The sequence below is a fragment of the Rhea pennata genome, chromosome 12 (assembly GCF_028389875.1).
Source record: "Rhea pennata isolate bPtePen1 chromosome 12, bPtePen1.pri, whole genome shotgun sequence".
In the NCBI taxonomy this organism is placed as follows: Eukaryota; Metazoa; Chordata; class Aves; order Rheiformes; family Rheidae; genus Rhea; species Rhea pennata.
The window spans coordinates 7924832-7944762 of NC_084674.1; the positions used below are offsets into that span (position 1 = coordinate 7924832).

The following is a 19931-nucleotide window of genomic DNA, read 5'->3' on the forward strand; positions in this document are numbered from 1 at the left end:
TTAGATATTACAACCAATAGATTGCCTGGGGAGATATTTAACAGCAGATTAGACAAACATCTGTCAGGACTGACAGTAAGTATAGTTGGCCCTGACTCGAGCAGTGTGTAGACTAGACAATTTTTTTGATTTCTTTAAGCCTTGTGGTAGATTTTATTGTGTGATTAGATTTTATACTAATACCATGTCCAACCTCAGTTGCTGTTAAACAGTTGTGATAATGTTTAAAGGCTCCCTCCAAACTGCGCTAGACTGTTCAGGTGATAGTTGCTGGTTCTTTTGTCCAGAAAAGCTTAGTTGACAATGTCTATGCTATAATATGGGTAGTTATCATTACTCTTCAGAGTAGGTCGTGTTAATCAAAGGAATCAGTGCTACCCAACTGATAGCATTAAGTTGAATAATACACAGGTGTTGAGTGATGGGTAATTGATATTACTGTGCCAGCCTGCACATACGCTCAGTTGCACATCTGTAACTAAAGCAGGAGTGTGATATTTAAAAGAGCCACAATGAACTAATGTAATTGAGATTTAAAATGCCACAGAGCATCCAGGCATGCAGTACTGTACTGGTCTGAACTGGATTGCTGCGATGGATGCAGCAGTGAACGGCTTTGGTTGTATGCTCCGTGTGCCAGAGGGGACAAGCATGTGTGGTCCGTGGCATCACCAAACAGAGCTGTCAGTGCTGATGTCTGAGAGGATACAGTGCCCTTTCTCGTTCTGATCGTGATTTATAGATTAAAGCCAGTGATCATTTCTTTTCTTGGCATACAGCGCTTTCCAAGCACAAAATATTGCAGGCTGCTCAGAGGGCACGTGTTTTTTCCTTCCCTAGTTCCCAAGGCAGAGAATGAAGTCCCGTCTCCAGCCTCCTCGCATCACAGCAGCAACCAGCCGGCCTCGCTGACGGAGGAGAAGCGGACCCCGCAGGGCAGCCAGAACTCCCTGAACACCGTCAGCTCGGGCAGCGGCAGCACCAGCGGCATCGGCAGTGGTGGCGGCGGCGGCAGCGGCGTCGTCAGCACCGTAGTCCAGCCTTACGACGTGGAGATCCGCCGTGGTGAAAACGAAGGCTTCGGCTTCGTCATCGTGTCTTCGGTGAGCCGGCCGGAGGCAGGGACGACATTTGGTAAGTCTTGGGATTTGGCCGAGCGCCCCAAAGGAGATGCGGGATAGAGCACAGCAGCGCGAGGAGGCAGGCGAGGCTCTGTTTAATTACAGTTCAAGAGCACGCCCTAATTTCTGTAATTAATAGCTTAATCAGAGGTTGAGCCTTGGTAGGTGTTTGCCTCCTGGGTTTTGTTCAGCACCAAGTCAAGAAGAACATAATGAGAAACCTGAACCTGAGGAGCAAAATGCCACCACCGGCAATTCCAGATGCTGCCTGAACTCGCTGCACGGCCTGCAGCCGCCTGGGCGAGCTGGATGCCTGCAGGGGTTTTACTCTCAGAAGAACAGCAAGGGATTCCCCCAAAGATGGTACGTTTGCTAGTGCAGAAAGGGAGTCAGTGGAATGAATTATGTCTCCTGGAATGGAGCCAGCTGATTTAAAACAGTAATGCTTAAACTGATTAACATCTCTCTGGTAGTCAAGGTTATTCTCCTGATCCTCATTATGGAGCGAGCATGCTGCTAACTGGAAAGTTTTAATTAATAGTGCTTGCTGATGAGACATACAGTGGAGAACACTGTTTAAAACAGCAGGTCCATTCTTTGACCCTCACTACCTTGTGTCTCCCCTTCCCAAACACTCTTCTTCAGAGCAGGGAAAAGCAGGAAGTTCATGCAACAACGCACTTTGTGTCCTGCCTTAACAAAAGCGGTCACAGCTGCTTGCTGTAGACAGCCCCTTCTGCTAGGCAGACATCCATTTCCAAGTGCAAAAGTGGTGTAATTCTGTCTACAGAGCAAATGAGTCATATATTAAAAAGTGCAAATAAGCTGGTTTTGCCAGTGTGAGCAGCATGGCCTGCACTAGAGCAGAATTGTCGTTGCAGGGAGGAAACCAGCTACAGCTGCCGTTTTCTTCCCTTCCTGTCTCCTCCAAAAGGGCCAGGGCCAGCATCTGCTTTTACCTGGAAAAAGAAAGTGCCCCCTCCCTATCAGTCTGTGGCATGTGGAAAGGGTGGAGGGGGAGAAGAAAGAAAGAGCAAATGCCCTGGCCATCGTCACGGTACCTCTCAGAGCAGAGTTGTGTTTTGCAGATAAAATTCATTGCACTCTCCCCATACAACTTGCATGTTTCCAGAGCACGCGTGTGCATGTGGCAAAAAATGGCCTTTCCCGCTTTGTTCTAGACTTCTTCCTCTAAAATTTCCTGCCATTACCCATTGCTAGTGCCCTTACATTAGTAAAAGCACTAACTACAGGGAGCATCAGCTCCTTTGTTGTTTATGTGAAATGAGTCGTTCCTAACACTGTTCTGGACAGTTGTAACAGTAGATATTTCAAGAGTGGAAATATTTAGTGTAGATTCAGTGCATCAAACTCTGTCAGTTCTCTGCAGCTGGGCCACCTTGTACTGTCCTCATTCCTGGAAACTACTCTTCCAGAGTAGGTATTTTGGTGCCAGCACACAACAGCGTTCTGCAATATTGATTAAACTGAACTTAGTCTAAATTGGAGAGAGATTTCATTTTCTAAAAGCATTTGATAATGTGTGGGTGAATAACTTTTGCTGTGTGAGGACCATGCTCTTAACTGTTGTCTGCAAAGACATTTTGACATGAAGTTGTAAAGAGTTGTGTTCGCTTTAGCCCAAGGTACTAGCTAACTGGAAGCCATCTGTGCAGCGTTTCCTCAGATATATTGATCTGTGACTGTTTTTCCTTTAATTTTTCTCAAATGTATTCAACTTTTTCCTGAATCTCTGCATGAGTTGCATCCCCTCTGCTCTGTGGTGCTTGCTTTTTATCAGCTTTGTAGTTCTTTCCTTCATAGGTAGTATTTAGAGATGGGCCAGACTGCTTCTAAAATCCACTTGGGTCACCTAGTCATCTGTGTCCAGTAAATTGGACAGAGTAGAAACTCGTTTCCGATGCCCTCAAAACAGCTCTGAACTGTATGGGTTATTGTATTACCAGAAAGAGAAACTTCCTAACATTAGAGTAAAAGAAAAAAAAATCCCCCACCATCTGTGATTAATATTAACACTTTCTGCTGGTTTTCATTGTGTCTTTCCAACTTTGTTCTGTCACCTCGTATTCCTTTTCTTTGCTTTTTCTTCTTTCTGGTCTTTTTGGTATTGTTATGCATGCAGCAATATATATCTCTAAAACTACTAGGCAAATAAAAGATTACGGCACAAATTGGAAAGTGCATCTTGAGGATGAACATGTTCTGGATGTGAGGTGTGAAATGACCACTCTGCAAATCTCATGTTTCTCATCATGTGCCGTGCTCTAAGAGCCCCTTGCCCGTGTAGGGAAGCCCTATGAAAACCCAGTGGATTTACTGGACTTCAGTTCTGTATATGCTGCCTCTCAGTTCTGCATATTGTTGAAGACCCTCTGATTTTGCGGACAAGTAATTGCATGGGACAGGGGGGGAGTTTTGTCTCTGAAACCCATTCATCCTTAAGTGCTCTTGCTGCGTCTGTGAGACATCTCAACCATTTTGCCTGTAGTTTCAGAGGTATTTAAATCGAGTGGTCCTTGCTCCTTCCCTGCTCCCATCCCGTTGCCATCTGTGATCGTAAAAGGAGAAAGGTTAACGCGGCTGCGAGGTGGAGGACTGCACAAAGCCAGCTGACTTTGTCGGTCTTGGTCCATCTCTAGTGGTCCTGTACCTTACCTGACAGTTCCTTTATTCCCAATGGAAAAAAACAATTTCATACTGCTTCCCTGTGCAGCACTAATAGATTGGATCTCCATGGTAGAAAGGGAGTCGTGCTGCCTCCTAGGCCTAGAACGATTGTATCTTTCTAAATTGAGAAAGAACAAAACATTGGCAGAAGCTTAAACAGCAGTTGACTTAGAGGAAGACTAGAGATGTTGACACTGATGCAGTCTTGGAGGAGGAAGGTTGTGTTTTCTACCAGCAGTCCTTTTTTTGGTTCAAAAATGAACTAAGGATTTGGGTTATTATGGGGCTGCTGAGTGCACTTGTAGGCTATAAAAATGTCACTGTTTATTAACCGAAATCAAGAGTATGGGACGGGTTGAAGGATTAACAAAATACTTTTTTTTTGTAAAAGAAGTATTGTGCACTCGAATAGTTGATTGCCAATGTTTTGAACACTGGCAGCAAAGCTATCCTATAATAACTTTTGCTTGATGCATTAATTAATTAACCCTTAACCTTCTCTTTCCCTTTTCAACCCTTTTTCTCCTTTTCCCCTTCACCATATTCCCACGTATGTAAACAATTAAAAACAAAACAAAACAAAAACAATCCCCAAACCAATACAAAAGCGGGAAATGCATGTGTGGCCATGCCTCACAAAATAGGTCGGATAATTGAAGGGAGTCCCGCAGACCGCTGTGGCAAGCTGAAAGTAGGCGACCGGATCTTGGCCGTGAATGGATGTTCCATCACCAACAAATCGCATTCGGACATCGTCAACCTAATTAAGGAGGCGGGAAACACCGTTACTCTGCGCATCATTCCAGGAGACGGTAAAGTATACGTTCCCTGCTATCTTACCTTAGTGCCCTGTTGCTTTCTTCCTGGGCTTTTTGCGTCGGTTGGAGCTGTAGTCTTGGAGGACTCCATTCCCACCCCACTTAGGGAATTAGCAGTGAAGGGGGTTGTGAATCTTCCATGGTTGTGTTTTTTCTTTTGTTTTCTGTAGGGCATTCTCTTTTTAAATAGGGGATGCTGATTGACTATTAAAAAAAAAATCTATCTGTATTCCTGCACGTGTCTTTGTAAAATGACCTTCCGTAAATTGGTGTATCTCAGTACCTTTGGATTGGATTTTTAGATTAACAGTGCAGCATTAGATTATTTGGGAATTGTTGCATACTTAGTAATACATGGGATCACTGAAGCTTTATATGCACAAGCAGGCAACAGAGTAAAAGAGATCACAGAAAGGCTTGCCACGTTTTAAGCTTCTGGAAAGGAAGATTTGTTTTTATTCTGGTTGTGTTGCTTTGGGAATGATCTCAGCATATTCTGAAATGACTTTCTCCAATGGCAATACTGTAGAGCTGCTTACTCACTTGCAGCTGATAGTTGTAAGAGTTACCCCAGATAGGATTGCTTTTTTTTGGACAGAAGAAATGCTCTAGACCTCTAATAGCATGCTGACAGTTGAGGCTAGTTTCAGATCATTGAATTGGGTAATAAAAATAAGGATCTGCATTATCTCTCAGTTCCCTGAAGTTCATCCTTAGCTATGTTGCAAAACAGGAACAGAGAATAAACATACAAAAATATATCTGTAGCAGAATTAAAAAACATTTTGCTGTCACTCTGCATACATGAACCAGTGTTACTACACTTAACATTCCCAAAGAATGAGGTCTCTAAAGCAGAATGAAGAAATTATGCGATGCGATTTCCAATGAGAAATGCTCTGTAGTTCCCTAATCTCTTGCTTACTGTGACTGCTGTAATCTGAACCATTGTTTGCCCCACGGAGCATGAATATGCTATGTTTAGTTACAGGATAAAAATAGGTCAAGGCTAAAATGATCCGATTATAAGTTATTTCTGTTTACGATGATCTGTTTTGCATGAGGGTTTTATTTTCCTGCTGTGTGACAGCTTCCGGGTCAAATGGTACCTGATCTGATGCTGCTTCCATCAAATTGAGCATTTATGAATAATGAAATGGCTGTAAATCAGGCTAATGTCTGAGCTGGCCTTTCTTTTTTTTTCTTTTTCTTTTTTTTTTTTTTTTTTTAATCTGATCGAAATGGAGAAAGATGAACCGTTGAATAAAAAGGAATAAATGCAAAAATACAAAAGAAATAATTTCTGAATCGCTTAAGAATGTTTTGAGAGACATAGCGACCTGACCCAAATGCTCAGTGAGCCTTGTTCATACCAATATATGTACAAAATACCTAAGCAGTTAGACTGCTTAGGGTAGAAGACATATCTATAGTTGTGACTGATGTTGGGCATTCCTAGGGAAGGGATAGACAGGTGGAAAGTTGTAATTTAAGGGGTCAACCCTATTCGCCTAGTGAATTTGAGTCTTTGTAGTTACTGTCCCCTTGAAATTCAAAGCTAATTTACTGATTTTACTGATTTTACACCACATTACCTGCACTGAATTTCCAAACACTGTATTAGACCAGACACTCCATACATTGATGAGAAGTTTACTTAAAAAACTTAAGTAGAAAACATAGTCTAAATATTCTCTCTCTCTCTTTTTTTTTTTTTTTTTTTTACTCTCTTAAGAGAGTACCTGAAGAGGAAAAAAAAGAATATATTGAGAATATATTGGAAACTAAACAGCAAATAATGATGAAACTAAGGCTCATTCTGAGACTAACAATAAGCTTGTGTTGTTGATCACTTCTAAAGTTACAGAGTTTTAAAGTTTACAGTTTTAAAGTTAAATGCCAACTTTTTGCTAGGTAATAGTCTTGCACCAGCTTATTCTGACAGGCCACTGCGGGGGGTGTATTTGTAATGAAATTACCTTGGCTCAACATGCTACCAGCTGATGAAGTGATACAGAGAGCCTAAAAATGATAAGCTTAGATTAGGCACTTAACTGATGGCTTTAAGTATTCTTGGACAGAATAGGGCAATAAATAAATGAAATATTTAGGAGGTAGAACCACCTGTGATTCTCTGTGATTCTCCTAGAGAGAGGATTTTCCTATACTTACATTCTCTTCCTGTTCTTTATCGTGGCTGGCTTGTGTCCTAAATCTATGTATAAAATGTTAGCAAAAATTATGCAGAACTCCTGACTCATGGGATAGGGTGGGCTAAAGATAGACACAGCAGTGTTGTCGAGATACATCTGTACCAAAGATGTATTGCTGCTCTACTTGGTATTCTTAGCGTGACCTACTAAAGGTTAGGAATGTTGTGTTCTCTTTGAAGCCCATCTTCATCTCATCTCCAAATATTTGTGGAGGATTTCAGAGGCTCTTGTTCTGCATGAATACAGCGCACTTAATGACATTTTGGGTCTCTCTTATGTTGTAGACACATTCCAGCTTCAGTGTGTCTTTACAGAATACACAGAATTATGCCTTAAAATCCAAGGGTTTAACCACACACAGGAGTATCTCCTTCTCACACAGACGAGCTGCAGGCAGCATGTCTTTCAAAAGGCACCTTTTGTATGTGTCTGCTCCGAGAGGTGCAGGCAGGCCTAGGAGCCTCTCTCGCTCTCTGAGCTGCTGGACACAAGCCAGCTCTGGTCTGAAGATGTTATGGCACCATATGCTGCGGTTTTGGGCATGTTGACTTGGGTACAACACTGCAGGCAAAGGAGCTGTGCTGTCGATGAACCTGTCTAAATGGTTCTTATTCTTCTTTCTCCCTTTTTCTGAGTTTCCCTTGACACGTACTGGCTACAGAAAGGAAGAACCTTCACCTTGTCAAGGTTTCTTCCCAAATAAGATAAACCCATGAAATAAGTTACCAGGATGAAATAAGCCTGTGACCAGCAACTTTCATTGGTTCAGGCAAAAGAGGTTCCTATTTCTGCAAATTTTTATTACAGCTGGGCTCTGCTTAATGGTGAGAGCTTTCTCCATAGTTGATAAAGTGAATTACCAGATGACAGGAGCATATGAGGCAAGCGAAGGGCAGGGTAGAAGACCTTGCAATTTTATATTGGAGAACCAGATGTTTCCACACAGTTTTTGTTGCTGTTTTCTGTTATTTTATTTTTATATTTTTTATTTTATTATTGGTGAGTAATGTATTCAACTTAGCCTTTGTTCTTGAAGTGGAACACAGTGGAATTACAGTATTTTGTAATTATTTATAATCTGTGGACCTCTTCTAGATAGGATAGGTACAGGGTCAAAGTGGGGGTCTCCTGTTTGCGTAACTATTCCACAAGGAGCACCTACCGTTGTGGTGACTTTAACAAGGAATGCAGAGCTAAATAAATGGAATGTTTCTACTGATTGTAGCTTCCTGAGTAATTCCCATCACTGTCCATATGGAAAAAAATGTAGTCGTTCAGCATTTTGAATGGTTAAGCATATGCCACTAACTCTTCCTCTGAATGCAGACTTCTGTGCAACAGAAATGGTGTTTCCAGGAACTGCTGCAGCAACACAGGAGTACTAGATTCTTCCTCATTCAAATTCAAAATTTGAAAATCTCTGGTACTAATTTCAGCAAGTTTGGTACAATATGCATTTCTAGAAAGTATGTTCAGTTCAATATGTGTACATTCCCAGCTTTCCCTCCAAAATGGTATTGTTCAAATTGGTCTGTTGGCATTGGCATGTCCTTAATTGACGTATTGAAAACCCCTGTGGATAGCTTTGAGTGTTCAGGCAGAAGTGAGTTGTATTTCAGAGACAAAGTTCAGTAAGTTTGGGTTTTGGCCACATTCAGTGAGGCATTAAATAGAAGCCACATCCCAAGCCTACTGCAGATTGTAGTTTCTGATGGAGAAAGCACTGATAAGTATATAATCCATGGAATATCTATTGCTGCTATAAAATTAATCCACTCAACCTTCCATATTTGGACACTTAAATGATTGGAATTCATGCTGTTAATCAACAGACAAACATTCTTCAGCCTTCCCTAGCAAATCAGATTTTGTTCTGGATGGCTCTAATGGTCAAAGAGACATCTCTAATCCATTATTTACTAATAATTTGCTTTTTTTTTTTATTTGTTTGTTTGTTTCTTTCTGAATTAGTGGCCTCAAGTTTTTCCTGAGATTAGTGAGAAAGCTGATTAACGTGGTTACTGGAAAAACAATACATAATTTGTGTAAAAATGTAATAAGTGTGACTCTTTAGTCTACAAAATTTTCAATGAGTAGCTGCAGTACTGCTTCTGGTGCACACATTTTTCTTAACTTTTACAGTGTTGATGGAGCTAGACATGGTGCCTTCACTAAAGCCCTGTCTTTTTTGAGAGTGTAAGATGCAACTGTAGCAGTTATGTGACAGTGTTTCCTAGCTGGTTAGAGGTGTTTATAAGGTTTTCTTTTACAAAAGATCACAAAGTGGAAAATAAGATATATGGTCCTAAGAAAATAAGGTTCATATATCTGATGACAGTTACTAGAAAAAGCTGGGCCATGAGGAGTATATCATGATAAGTTCCAATGTGCAACTCAGAAAGCCAGTATTTCTCTGCAGCCAAGGTGGTATAAGGTTGTATGTACATAATTGCTATGACCTAGCTTAGACTTTATCCTTTTAATTGCTGGAATTAGGAAATACAAGCCACACTCAAGTTAAAAAAAAAAAAAAATTGTAATGATACTTCCAGGGAAAATGCTTTTGCAAACTTGTATTTTTTCAGTGAACAAACATGATCTTCCCTCATAATAAAAAAAATTATTTTACAGAATCCTCCAATGCTACTTTATTGACCAATGCAGAAAAAATTGCTACGATTACAACTACACATACTCCTCAGCAAATACCACAGGAGACCAGGTCAGATTACTTTCCTTGAGGAGAGCGTGTTGACACGCTCTCCCTTTGGTTACTTTTTGGTTGTCTTCACATCCCATGAGCTGTATTTTTCCTTTCTCCCTCTTTCTGTCTTTTTCTCTCATTCATTTCAGCAGGAACAACGCCAAACCAAAGCAGGAATCTCAGTTTGATTTCAAACCGCCCCAAGCAGCACAGGTAAGGAGCACCTTTCTAATTGCTTTGTTTACCACAGACTATTGCTTCTAGTGTGCTTAAGGGCTGTGTTCAAATGTTTCCCAGGAAAATTCCTACTGGGAGGCTGGTCTCCATCAGCCTCCTCGGTCGAGAAAGAGGGATTAGCTGATTAGTTTCTTAATATGTGTTGCTGTTGTTTCAGCTGGCAAATGTTTCAAATGCAGTCTCATCAAGATTAAAAAAAAAAAAAAAAAAAAAAAAAAACAGACACTAATGATTTTATGACAGTAATAATTTATATGTTTGTTTATTGAAGTGTATATTTTGAGGGGCCTCCTCTCCGGAAAGTACTGCAGTGTGCAAATGAGAAATTCAAAGGACAAAAAAGAGCCAAACTTAATAAGGGGCAGTAACTGGAGGGCTTCATCTTTTGCAGGCTGCATCTTATTAGAGAGATTATCTCACTGTTAGCTTTCCTTGCCACTGGCCAGCGCAGAGCTAACCTCTTTTCATTAGGATCTTCAAAACATCTCCATGCTAACAGCATTCGTGCTGCAGAGCAAAACAGTGTTTGTGCCCCTGAGCTTCCTGTAATGTAATGTATAGCGTGGTAACTGAAAGGAGGAGCCAGCACCATGATATAGCTTCATTTGGGTTACCCTTAAGTATTTAAGTGAAGCCTGGCATGAGCTGACCACCCTCCAGAAGTACCTTTTTTTTTTCTCCATTGGGCACAGGAGAGGCTAAGTTCTGTGACTGAGGTGCCTAAAAATCTGTGGGACGTATTCACTCAATCCTTTGCAGCCCATCGCCCACTCTGCAAATTACAGGATGAGTCTGAGGAACCAGGGAATCCTAGTCTTTGTGTGACAACTCAACTGATTATTCTTTTTTAATTAAAAGTAAAAAAAAAAAAAAAAATTAGGTGAATTTCTAAATGAGCTACAGAACAGCATTTAACTTTCTGTTCAACTGCACATATGTTTTCTTTCCTCCAGCAGGACCAAGATTTTTATACTGTTGAGCTGGAAAGAGGAGCCAAAGGGTTTGGCTTTAGCCTGCGAGGTGGCCGGGAGTATAATATGGATCTGTACGTGTTGCGGCTAGCTGAGGATGGTCCCGCTGAGAGATGTGGGAAGATGAGGGTATGCACAAAACAGATCTTTTTTTTTTTTTAAAAAAAAAATAATAAAAAGAAAGACACTTTGCAGCAAGCTGTGCCAACTAAGAGGAAAACTAAATGATAACTGAAATGAACAATAGTTTCTATTTACTTCTGTCAGCAGTTTCTGTCAGACTTTGTAGGGTCTTTTAAAATGTGTTTGTGTGGGAAGACTTCACCCCATCCTTGCTCTAGACCCAGATTTCCAAATTCTAGTATGTAAGCTGATGTCTAACCAAGACAGGTGTGGCAGTGGGAATGTTATAGCCATGGCGTTTGCCAGCTGGGGAGCTGGAGCTGTGGGTAAAGACTCGAGGTATCTTTGCTGGCTGCATTTCTTCAGCAGTGATACAGAAGAGTAGTGAGGGACCATTCATCTATTTTGAACAATGGTTTGCAAAATTACAGTGTTTTTAATTAGTATTAACTGTTACCTTTGTCTATCACAGAATTTTGCATTAATGAATGATTATAAACATTATAGCAAGGACTGATATTATTAAATGCCTACAAAAACTGACTTTTATGTACTCCTTGCTCCTCCAGTAGGGGATGCATAATAACTTTATAGCATATGTCTTTTCCTCCCCAAATATCATCTGAAGGGCATTTTCAAGATTCTTTTGCCAAGGGTAGATTTGCAGGTCTAGAAATTTTGCTGATGGAAATAAATCAGGGCTGCTTTTATGGAAGCCAGTGCTTTGACCAGCTCTTTCAAGCCCTGTTTTCCTATCCTGATAACTGATTGTATTTAGAAAAGCAAGTTTACTGAATCATACCAGTTTACTGATTCAAAATAAAATGAATAAAGGTAACACCAGTTCAAACGAAACATTAGGCAATGCAGTAAAGCAAGGTGGGATTTCAGAGTGACAGTGAAATATGTTGATGCCTGAAGGTATTCCCTGTCTGCTTCATGTCTTGCAGGGCCTGCGCCCTGCTCTCTGCAGGCCAGGTCGGGAGGTGTCCCTAGGAGGAGTCAGGCATACGTAGCCTCCCCTTGGGCATATTCTTCCTCCACCATTGCTGCAGCCATTCTCCTCTGCCTAAAATGCTCGTGGCCCTCTTTGAGCCTTGTTTCTAATCTTAGCCTCTTCTCTTTCCTTACACTGACAGATCGGTGATGAAATCTTAGAGATCAACGGGGAAACTACCAAGAACATGAAGCACGCTCGGGCCATAGAACTGATTAAAAATGGTGGCCGCAGGGTCCGCCTGTTTCTGAAACGTGGAGATGGCTCAGTCCCAGAATATGGTGGGTCAAACTATGAAAACATTCCTTTCTTCCCTGGCATCACTCCATGAATGATTTGTCTCAAGATCTGGAGCGGGGATTCTTTTTTATTTTCCTTTCTCACCAGTGTCTTACCAACCTTTGCAACATATGATTAATTGCCTCGCTTGTGCTGAATTTTCTACACATTTCATCCTTTGCTTGCTTCCATGGACTTGGGGCACAGTGTAAGGCAAGATCATCCTAGCAGTATTTTTGGTGATCAGAGAGGAAAACAAAGCAAAAACTTAATGTCTTGTCCAGCCAAACAAGGAATGTCATTGAACTGTGCCAAACTTTCTCAGCGGCTGAATTGTGGTTTCAAATAGATCTCTACTTCTAATCAATGCAAAAACTGGGATCCTGAATTATTATTTTAAACAGTGAGTTTTTTTGTTAGGCTTTTCTCTTAGTTCCTGTCTGTATCCATAGACATGAATGCCAAGATGGCTTATGGGATATTTGCCTTCCCTTAATATTTATGTAAATATTTATAAAGTTATTTAAGAAAAAAAAAGCTTTACTGCAAAAATATGTTGATTTGGCCTCCCAAGCCCTTTTCTTCCCCCTTAAACTCTCTGCTGGTTTCAACTTGTTAATTTGCAAGGTGCGAAAAGGTGAGGAGGTTATGAAAAGGTGCTCTCGTGTCTGTCTTGGGGGAAGCATTCAGTCCTTGTTTCTTACTAAGAATTGCATTAGAATTCCTTTTCTTCCCGCAGAGGTTGGATTGCTGGGTGGCCTAACTTAGCATTCTATTTAATACTATAATTATGTCTTATTTATTTGAGATAATTGTCAAATATTGTGCCCTCGATGGAGGGCTACTCCCAACCAAAGGTCTTTGAGGTTTCTATAGAAACTGATTATTGAAGGGATGTCCTTTATACATTTCTCCTCTTATTTGGGTTGTTTCTGTGTCAGTAGTTGTGTGTTTTTCACTCCATTTTCTAAAAACAAAGCAACAAAACCACCATTCTGCACAATTTATGAACTAGATTTTCTTTTAGTTTACTGTACCATGATCAAGAGTTTTTGCTCATTCTGCTCATTATTTAACTTAAAATGACAAATTCAGAGTATAACCAACAAACAATTGAAGTATTTAATAATATGGAAGGGAAGCTGTGGGTTTACACTTCTGTAATATAAATAGCACACCAGAAGGTTCATTAATGGCACTGAATTTATGTAATGTTCTTTCTACTTTTGTCTTTTCCTATACTCCTTTGGATGTACAGTACTGTATCATATGCTAGACTTCATAAATATCCTGTAAATTAAGTGCTTCACATCTCAAAGCATATGTCTGTTGCACTGAGGATGAAAATCCAACACCAACTTTCTTCTGGCTAAGGATAAATCACTAAACATTGGCTTTCCAAGCAAGGATTTAATATACAGGGGCTGCACTACTGTAAAGAATATCCTTGTAACATTTGGGACTTCCTCTCCTCCGTTCTGTTCACTGCAGTCGCAAATGGTTACTCTAATAATGTTAAGTTCCAATATTTTTCTGACTTGATTGGAACGTGCTTCTCTATGAGGCTGTATATTTTTGTAATGAGTTTTGTACTTATTTTTAATGTTGTGGTCTCTGGTGGACTTTATTTTTTGTCGTTGTTTGATTGTTAATGTTTTTTCTATGACATTCTGTGTCGCTGTTCCAGCTGTCTCTTAGAATGGGTGCTCTCGTTGTCTGGGTTATTGAATCACCTCCTAGATGTCTCGTTATGTCACTATAATAACAACTGCTGTCTTTGCAGCCTTATATTTGGGTGAAGCCTAGACAATCTGACTGGAAAAATAAACTTTCTTTATTCTAAGATAAAATATGAAGATTTTTCTTTCTTTCACCTTTATTATAGGGAAATCTAAATTTTCTGCTTTTCTCTTTCTCTTTCTCTCACTTTTCTTGGTGCTGGGCTCTTCCTTCCTCAGCGATGATACCTCCTAATATCGCTGCATGTATGAGAAATGACAAGCTCGGGGAGTCTTGCTTCTACCTTATGGGCCATAATCAAACTACGGTTTGTAGCTAAAATCAATACTAGGTGTTTTTGTGCTGTGGCCTAATTCCCTCACATTGCTTTTCGCTTTGCTATATTTTATATATGTCCAGCAATTCATTCTGAGCACCCTGCCTCCTTTGAATTGTAAGTACGCCACGAGCCATGTGTGAGCCTCGCTGTTACCTTGCACGGTAGCCGGTTGCCACAAGCTGCCCGCTTAGAGCCACGGGCCTCCATGCCGCTGGCTATCGAGTGAAAACGAGCACCCGGGAGTCACAACGCGGGCTTCACCGGGAACTTGCAAAAATAACAGCCCGGGCGCTCACCGGCACGCCGCAGCTCCGGGAGAAAAACGCAGCCCGGCAGGAGCAGCGTTAGGAGATGGGAGCATGCGGAGCCTTTGGCCTGGGGGAGGAGAAGGGAGAAATTCTGGCTCTGAAAAAGCCTGGTTTTGGCTTTTTGGCCGTAGGCGTCCAGGCAGCCCACCACCACGCGGGCGTCTCGGTGCGAACGGCCGGGCATGGAGGGAGCAGCTGCAGAGCTGCCCTGCAGGGGAGGCTTTAGAGGGGGGAAAAAACAACAATTGTTTTTATTTGCCAATTGCTCTTAAAAAAAAAAGAAAGAAAGAAAAGAAAGAAAAAAAAAGAAAAAAGGCACCCACGCATCTCCCATTCAGGCAGTGCAACTACTTTAATGTCTATAATGAATTGTTCATAAACATCCGCTACAAATGACGCGAGTAATTGTAGCTTAGCTACGGTGCAGGGCTGGGTGCAGGGATTTTTTTTGTTTGTTTGTTTGTTTTTTGTTTTTTTTTTACTTTCTCTGCTTTGCGGTTCATCTCACAGAGGTAGCTCAGCTCTGTTTTACCTGAAATACCGGCTGGCAGTGATGAACTGGCAATTGGGTTTTGATCAAAGCCATCCTACATGTTCCAGTGTATTTCCATTGCTTTTGATATAACAAAATCATAACTCCTGTCATCATCTGTGCATCATTGTGGCAAAACCAAAAAAAAAAAAAAAATCTATCTGAGGGGTTTTTTTTATAATGCGGTAGAATTAAGCGAGATCAGGCACTGTCTTAATAGAATAGAAATTACGTGATTACAGTCTAATTATCACACCTCTGAATGCTATTTACACGGTCAAAGCTTAGTAATTAATTATATTTCCTGTGCTTTGGGGGTTATTTAAAACAAGGTTTCCCGCATACGGCAGGCAATCGTTTTGAAAGACTTGAAGGGGGTAAAGAAATCTTTTCTTGAAGGCCCTTTTTTATTGGAAACGATAAAATAAATAAATGAAAAGATAAATGATAATTAAAAAAAAAAAAAATACTCTAGCGACCCCACCTGCAATCCCGATTTCTGTTCCCACCGGCGGGGGGCCGGGGCGAGGGCGGGAAAGGCCAGGCCACGCGCCTCGCGGCTCCGGCGGCCCCGCGGCGCCCGCCGGCCCCGAGGAGCGGAGCTGCCGGGGGTGAGGCCGCCGGTGGAGTCGGAGGAGCGCGAGGCGGCGGCGCGGCCGGCGCCGGCACCCAACGATCTGCTGTTGTTTCCTTGCAGACCCCAGCGGCGACGGGAGCGGCGGTGCCGCCGCCGGTTCACAAAACCTATCGGAAATGAGGCCGGCGCCGTCCCGCCGGCGGCAGCACCCATCATCGGAGTCCAGTTATCCACCAGACCTTCACAAACCATCACCTCACGGGGACAGGCGGGCTTACGTTAGAGACCCGAAAGGCAGCAGAGAGGCCAGCAGACATCTCAGCGCGCACCACACTTGGAACGGGACCTCCAAAACGCCCGGCGGCGCGACGGGCAGCCGGAGCGACGGGCGCCCCGACCCGGCGGCGGCCAGCGGGCCGAGGCGGCGCGCGCCCGAGAAGAGGAGGGAAGGGACGAGGAGCGCCGACACCACGCTGGAGCGGCGGGAGCGGCCGCAGCGGAGGAGGGAGCCGTCCCCGGAGCAGCGGCGGCGGCGGGAGCGCTCGCCGGCCGGCCGGCGGGCCGCGTCGCCCGCCAGGCGCAGGAGGTCGCTGGAGAGGCTGCCGGAGCCGCGGCGGTCGCCGCCGGAGCGGCGCGGGGACGGCTCGCTCGACCGCCGGGCCAAGTCGTCCGACCGCCGGAGGGAGAGGTCGCCCGACAGGCGGCTCCCTCGGGAGGAGCGGGGCTGGGAGCACCAGCCGGGCCAGCGGCCCGCGGCCGAGCCGCGCCGGCGGGCCCACAAGGAGTGCAGCACCGACCTCAGCATCTGAGGGGCCCGGCGGCCGCGGCGGCGGGGCGAGCGTCCGCCCGCGCCGCCCGGCTCCCGCCCCGCTGATCCCGCACCCGTCACGCGGCTGAGGAGCCGCACGTCGAGGAGGAAAACAAAACAAAAGTGTTGTGCCTGATGTATAATATTAAAGAAAGTATTTTTCAGTGTATTCTTTTTTTTTTTTTTTTTTTTTTAATTACTTGCCAAATGTTTGGTCCTCAAGGATTATGAAATTTTGTTTCTACATTCTTTGTAGATTTCTTAAGAATAATTCCTTTATCGGGCTACTTCCCCTCGACACACACCCTCCTTGATATAGTAAACAGGGGGTAGCCAGTAATAGAAAATAGGTAAAGGATTTTATGAGCAAGTTTGAATAATTTGATCCGGACTGTTCTCTAGTGACTCACTGCTACGCTGTATGTAGAATTTTTTTTTTTTTTTTAAGGGTTGGGGGGCGGGAAAGGAAGAAAATCGTTCGTCTCGGTGGGAATGGAGCGCTCCTGCTGAAGGGATTGAAAAAGCGAGAGAGCAAACGTTCCTAAAATTGCAAGAACTGTTTGAAGAGACTACTGTTTCAATGAAGGATATTTATAATAATAAATAATAATTAAAAAAAAAACCACACACGCAGCACAAGATGATTCGCGATAAGGGATTTCGCGTTTGTTCCGTGAACAGTTCGTACTTTGCGGTCCCCTCTACAGGACGCGCGGCGGCGGCGGCGGCGGAAGGACTGGTGGCCGCCGCGGCCCCGCTGCGCCCGGGCCAGCGATGGTGCCGCGAGGCGAGACGGGCCCTCCCCGCTCGGAGCGGGCGCGTTCCCTCTGCTCGGCCCGCGCCCCGCCGCGGGCTGTCCTTAGTTTGCCAAATTCCCCAACCTGCTGCTCTTCTCGCTCGGTATTTAAGTTTCATTTTGCTGGTTCATCCTTCCCAAGGCAAAAGGAGTGCACTTGCTAAAAAAAAAAAAAAAAAGGTATCAAAGAAAAAACAGGCAAAAAGAGGCAATCAGTGGGACGAGCTGGTTGTAGACGCCTAGCCGTGCTGGTTATACGCTGTAAATTTGAATCTCAGAACAGCAGCGAAAGGAAAACCTGCAAGTTTCTAAGTTGTATTTTAAATTTGCAAGTTGTGTGGCAAGTCTGCTGTAGTATCGGTATAAGATTTTAATGGATTACTGCCTAGCTGAGCCAAAATGTTTGCCATTACTGTTGGACCACTAAAGTAAACTGCTGCTTTTTACAGTGCATTGGTGTGTACTTGTATACTGTTTCACATTTTCCATACGAACACGAAAGCATTTGCAAGTCTATCACTGTTGTTGCCATGGTACTGTAAAAACAAAACCAAGAAAGAAGATGGCCGATCATTGTGTGTACAGTTTAAATTGTAATTAATAGAGCCTCTTGGAAAAACAAAACAAAACAAAACTGTTGCCTTTTTCTTGTATAAAAGAGGATTTATGACAAAATTTAGCTGTGATGAATGTGATAAGTGTTTATATTTCTGAAAATGGAACAAATTGATTCAGGGGAATATATTTTAATGTAAACTGAATCAGGTATGTAAAGCTGTTTTAAAATGGGAGACTATATAAGTAATTCTAAAGCTTTTGTTGGTTTGAATATCATTTCTTTCTTCATGGTGGGCCTGCTGTGTATTATTAAGCACTTGTATGCAGTCTATGTTCTCCAGTCATCATTTCTTGCAACGTGCTATAGATATAACGCTTTTTTCTGTGTTGATGAGAAGCAGTATGTGGGCCAATCTTTTTTATAAAACACTATGCATATATAAATACTACATTGTTCATAGCTTTATTTGACTTATTGGGTTTATACATAACACTAGTATGAGTAGATGTGGACTTACCCAGTACGAGCTTCTTTCCTTGGAACAGACACTATGTATATGATGTAGCAACAAAGAAGGAGAAAGTCTGTGAATGCTATTTTTATTATCAAATAAAATTTTCCATACAAAGCATACATATGAGTGTAGTGATAAGATAAAGGAGGAGCCACACCTTAACGTTACTTACTCATCCCTGTCTAAATTAGTAAACTGTAGCTTACAATTTCCAAGGGTCATAAGTTAAACAGATGTTAACCACTTGATAAGGCTTAAAAGATATGTTTCCAGTTTTCAAATACAGTTTCCTTCCCCAGAATAATCGAGGGCTAAGGGTTTAGATGAAGCGGGGTCCGTTGTTTTGTTTGGGTTTTATATCACTCACTGGTCCTTCATAACAAATCATCACATGCAGCCATGTAAAATCAAGACAAGATAGAAGCTACTCTATCATTCTCAGTGTCTGAAGGTGGTTAGTGTCCTATATATACATAAGGATCTATATATATATATTTCACTGAGACCATATGTCTTGCATCCCTTAGTTCTGGGAATGTGTAAAGACTGCTAAGTTAGAGATTGTGAAACTGTTTACTTTAAATATAGTTTAAAATAACTTTGAAATATTGTGTAATTTATCAGGCCCCATTCATGTGTTTTCCTGTTACTTCAGCTAGCCTATTGGGAGGCCAAGCATCTTGACGGAGTCGCTGGTGAATGGTTTGTATTTTCAATCAGAGCATCTGCCTGGGTATTCATCTGATGCAGACTGAGTCTCTAGGGGTGTGTTTGGGTCAACGAGAAAGCATTTGGATATTTTAAGTCTGAATCTTTCATGACATTCAATGTCTTTTTTCTGTGAAATTATAGTGTGTCCTGCTGTGTCCGCTCCATATTTATGGAATAACATAGTCTATATGATCTCAGAGAGCCGATTAGTGATTCTCAAGCTAAAGAAGACACTGCATAGTTAATATCAAATTACGTGCTACAGAAACAATTTAAACTGCTCTGAAAACTCTCAACGAAAGTTATTCATAATGCCTTGTTAGTGGTGGCATCCTTTCTACTGCTTCCAAAGGCACTGAGGGCTGGAGCCTGTACTCTGCATTGTGAGTGTTGCAGCACCCTGTTCCAGGGCACAGCTTTATTGACTTTAAGTAATTCCAGCTGAACTTCTGACCATAAAATACTTGCATTTTTCAAAACTCCTAAAGAACGAAGAGAAACCCTTTTTCAGATTGCAATTTGGCTCATATTTTTTTTTCTTTTAGACAATGTTACACAACTATGAAGCTGCCAAAAAGAAGGATTAGAGTGTATTTCTGATGAAGAACTGAAACGTTTATGAAGTGGTAAGTGAAAAAGCTCTGCAAATTGGAATTGTTTCTTTTCTTTTATTTTTTTATTTTTTTTTTTTTAGCTTTACCTCTCTTTACTTGTAGTGTTACCTGGTCAGGATCGTGTGCCATCAGTATGCCCAGCCTTGTCATTTGTGTACACGTTGATTGGTACCTCATCTCTGAGGTGGTTGACTGCAGAGGTTCAGCAGCTTGGTGAATTATGTTATTTCTGATCTTTTTGTTGCAGTTACAAGTAACTTCTAGGTTAGCTGAGGTACACTTGCTGGGTTTTTTTTATACTT

The 19931-nt window shown here is 42.3% G+C and overlaps 1 protein-coding gene across 17 annotated transcripts in view; it reads left to right on the forward strand.

Annotated features, from left to right (window-relative positions):
- The window catches only part of MAGI1 (membrane associated guanylate kinase, WW and PDZ domain containing 1), a 333885-nt gene extending 315462 nt beyond the window's left edge, over window positions 1–18423 (forward strand). For 6 of the 17 annotated variants that reach the window (XM_062585950.1, XM_062585942.1, XM_062585951.1 and 3 more), the window contains 7 exons: window positions 841–1134; window positions 4418–4621; window positions 9472–9562; window positions 9694–9757; window positions 10735–10881; window positions 12015–12153; window positions 15748–18423. In XM_062585950.1, coding sequence (XP_062441934.1) covers window positions 841–1134; window positions 4418–4621; window positions 9472–9562; window positions 9694–9757; window positions 10735–10881; window positions 12015–12153; window positions 15748–16436 — 1628 coding nt within the window. In that variant the 3' untranslated portion in view covers window positions 16437–18423. Of the gene's footprint in view, window positions 1–840; window positions 1135–4417; window positions 4622–9471; window positions 9563–9693; window positions 9758–10734; window positions 10882–12014; window positions 12154–14109; window positions 14199–15747 lie in introns of all 17 variants that reach the window. The other 11 variants (XM_062585946.1, XM_062585952.1, XM_062585959.1 and 8 more) reach the window with 7 other exon arrangements.
- The last annotated feature ends 1508 nt before the right edge of the window (window positions 18424–19931 follow it).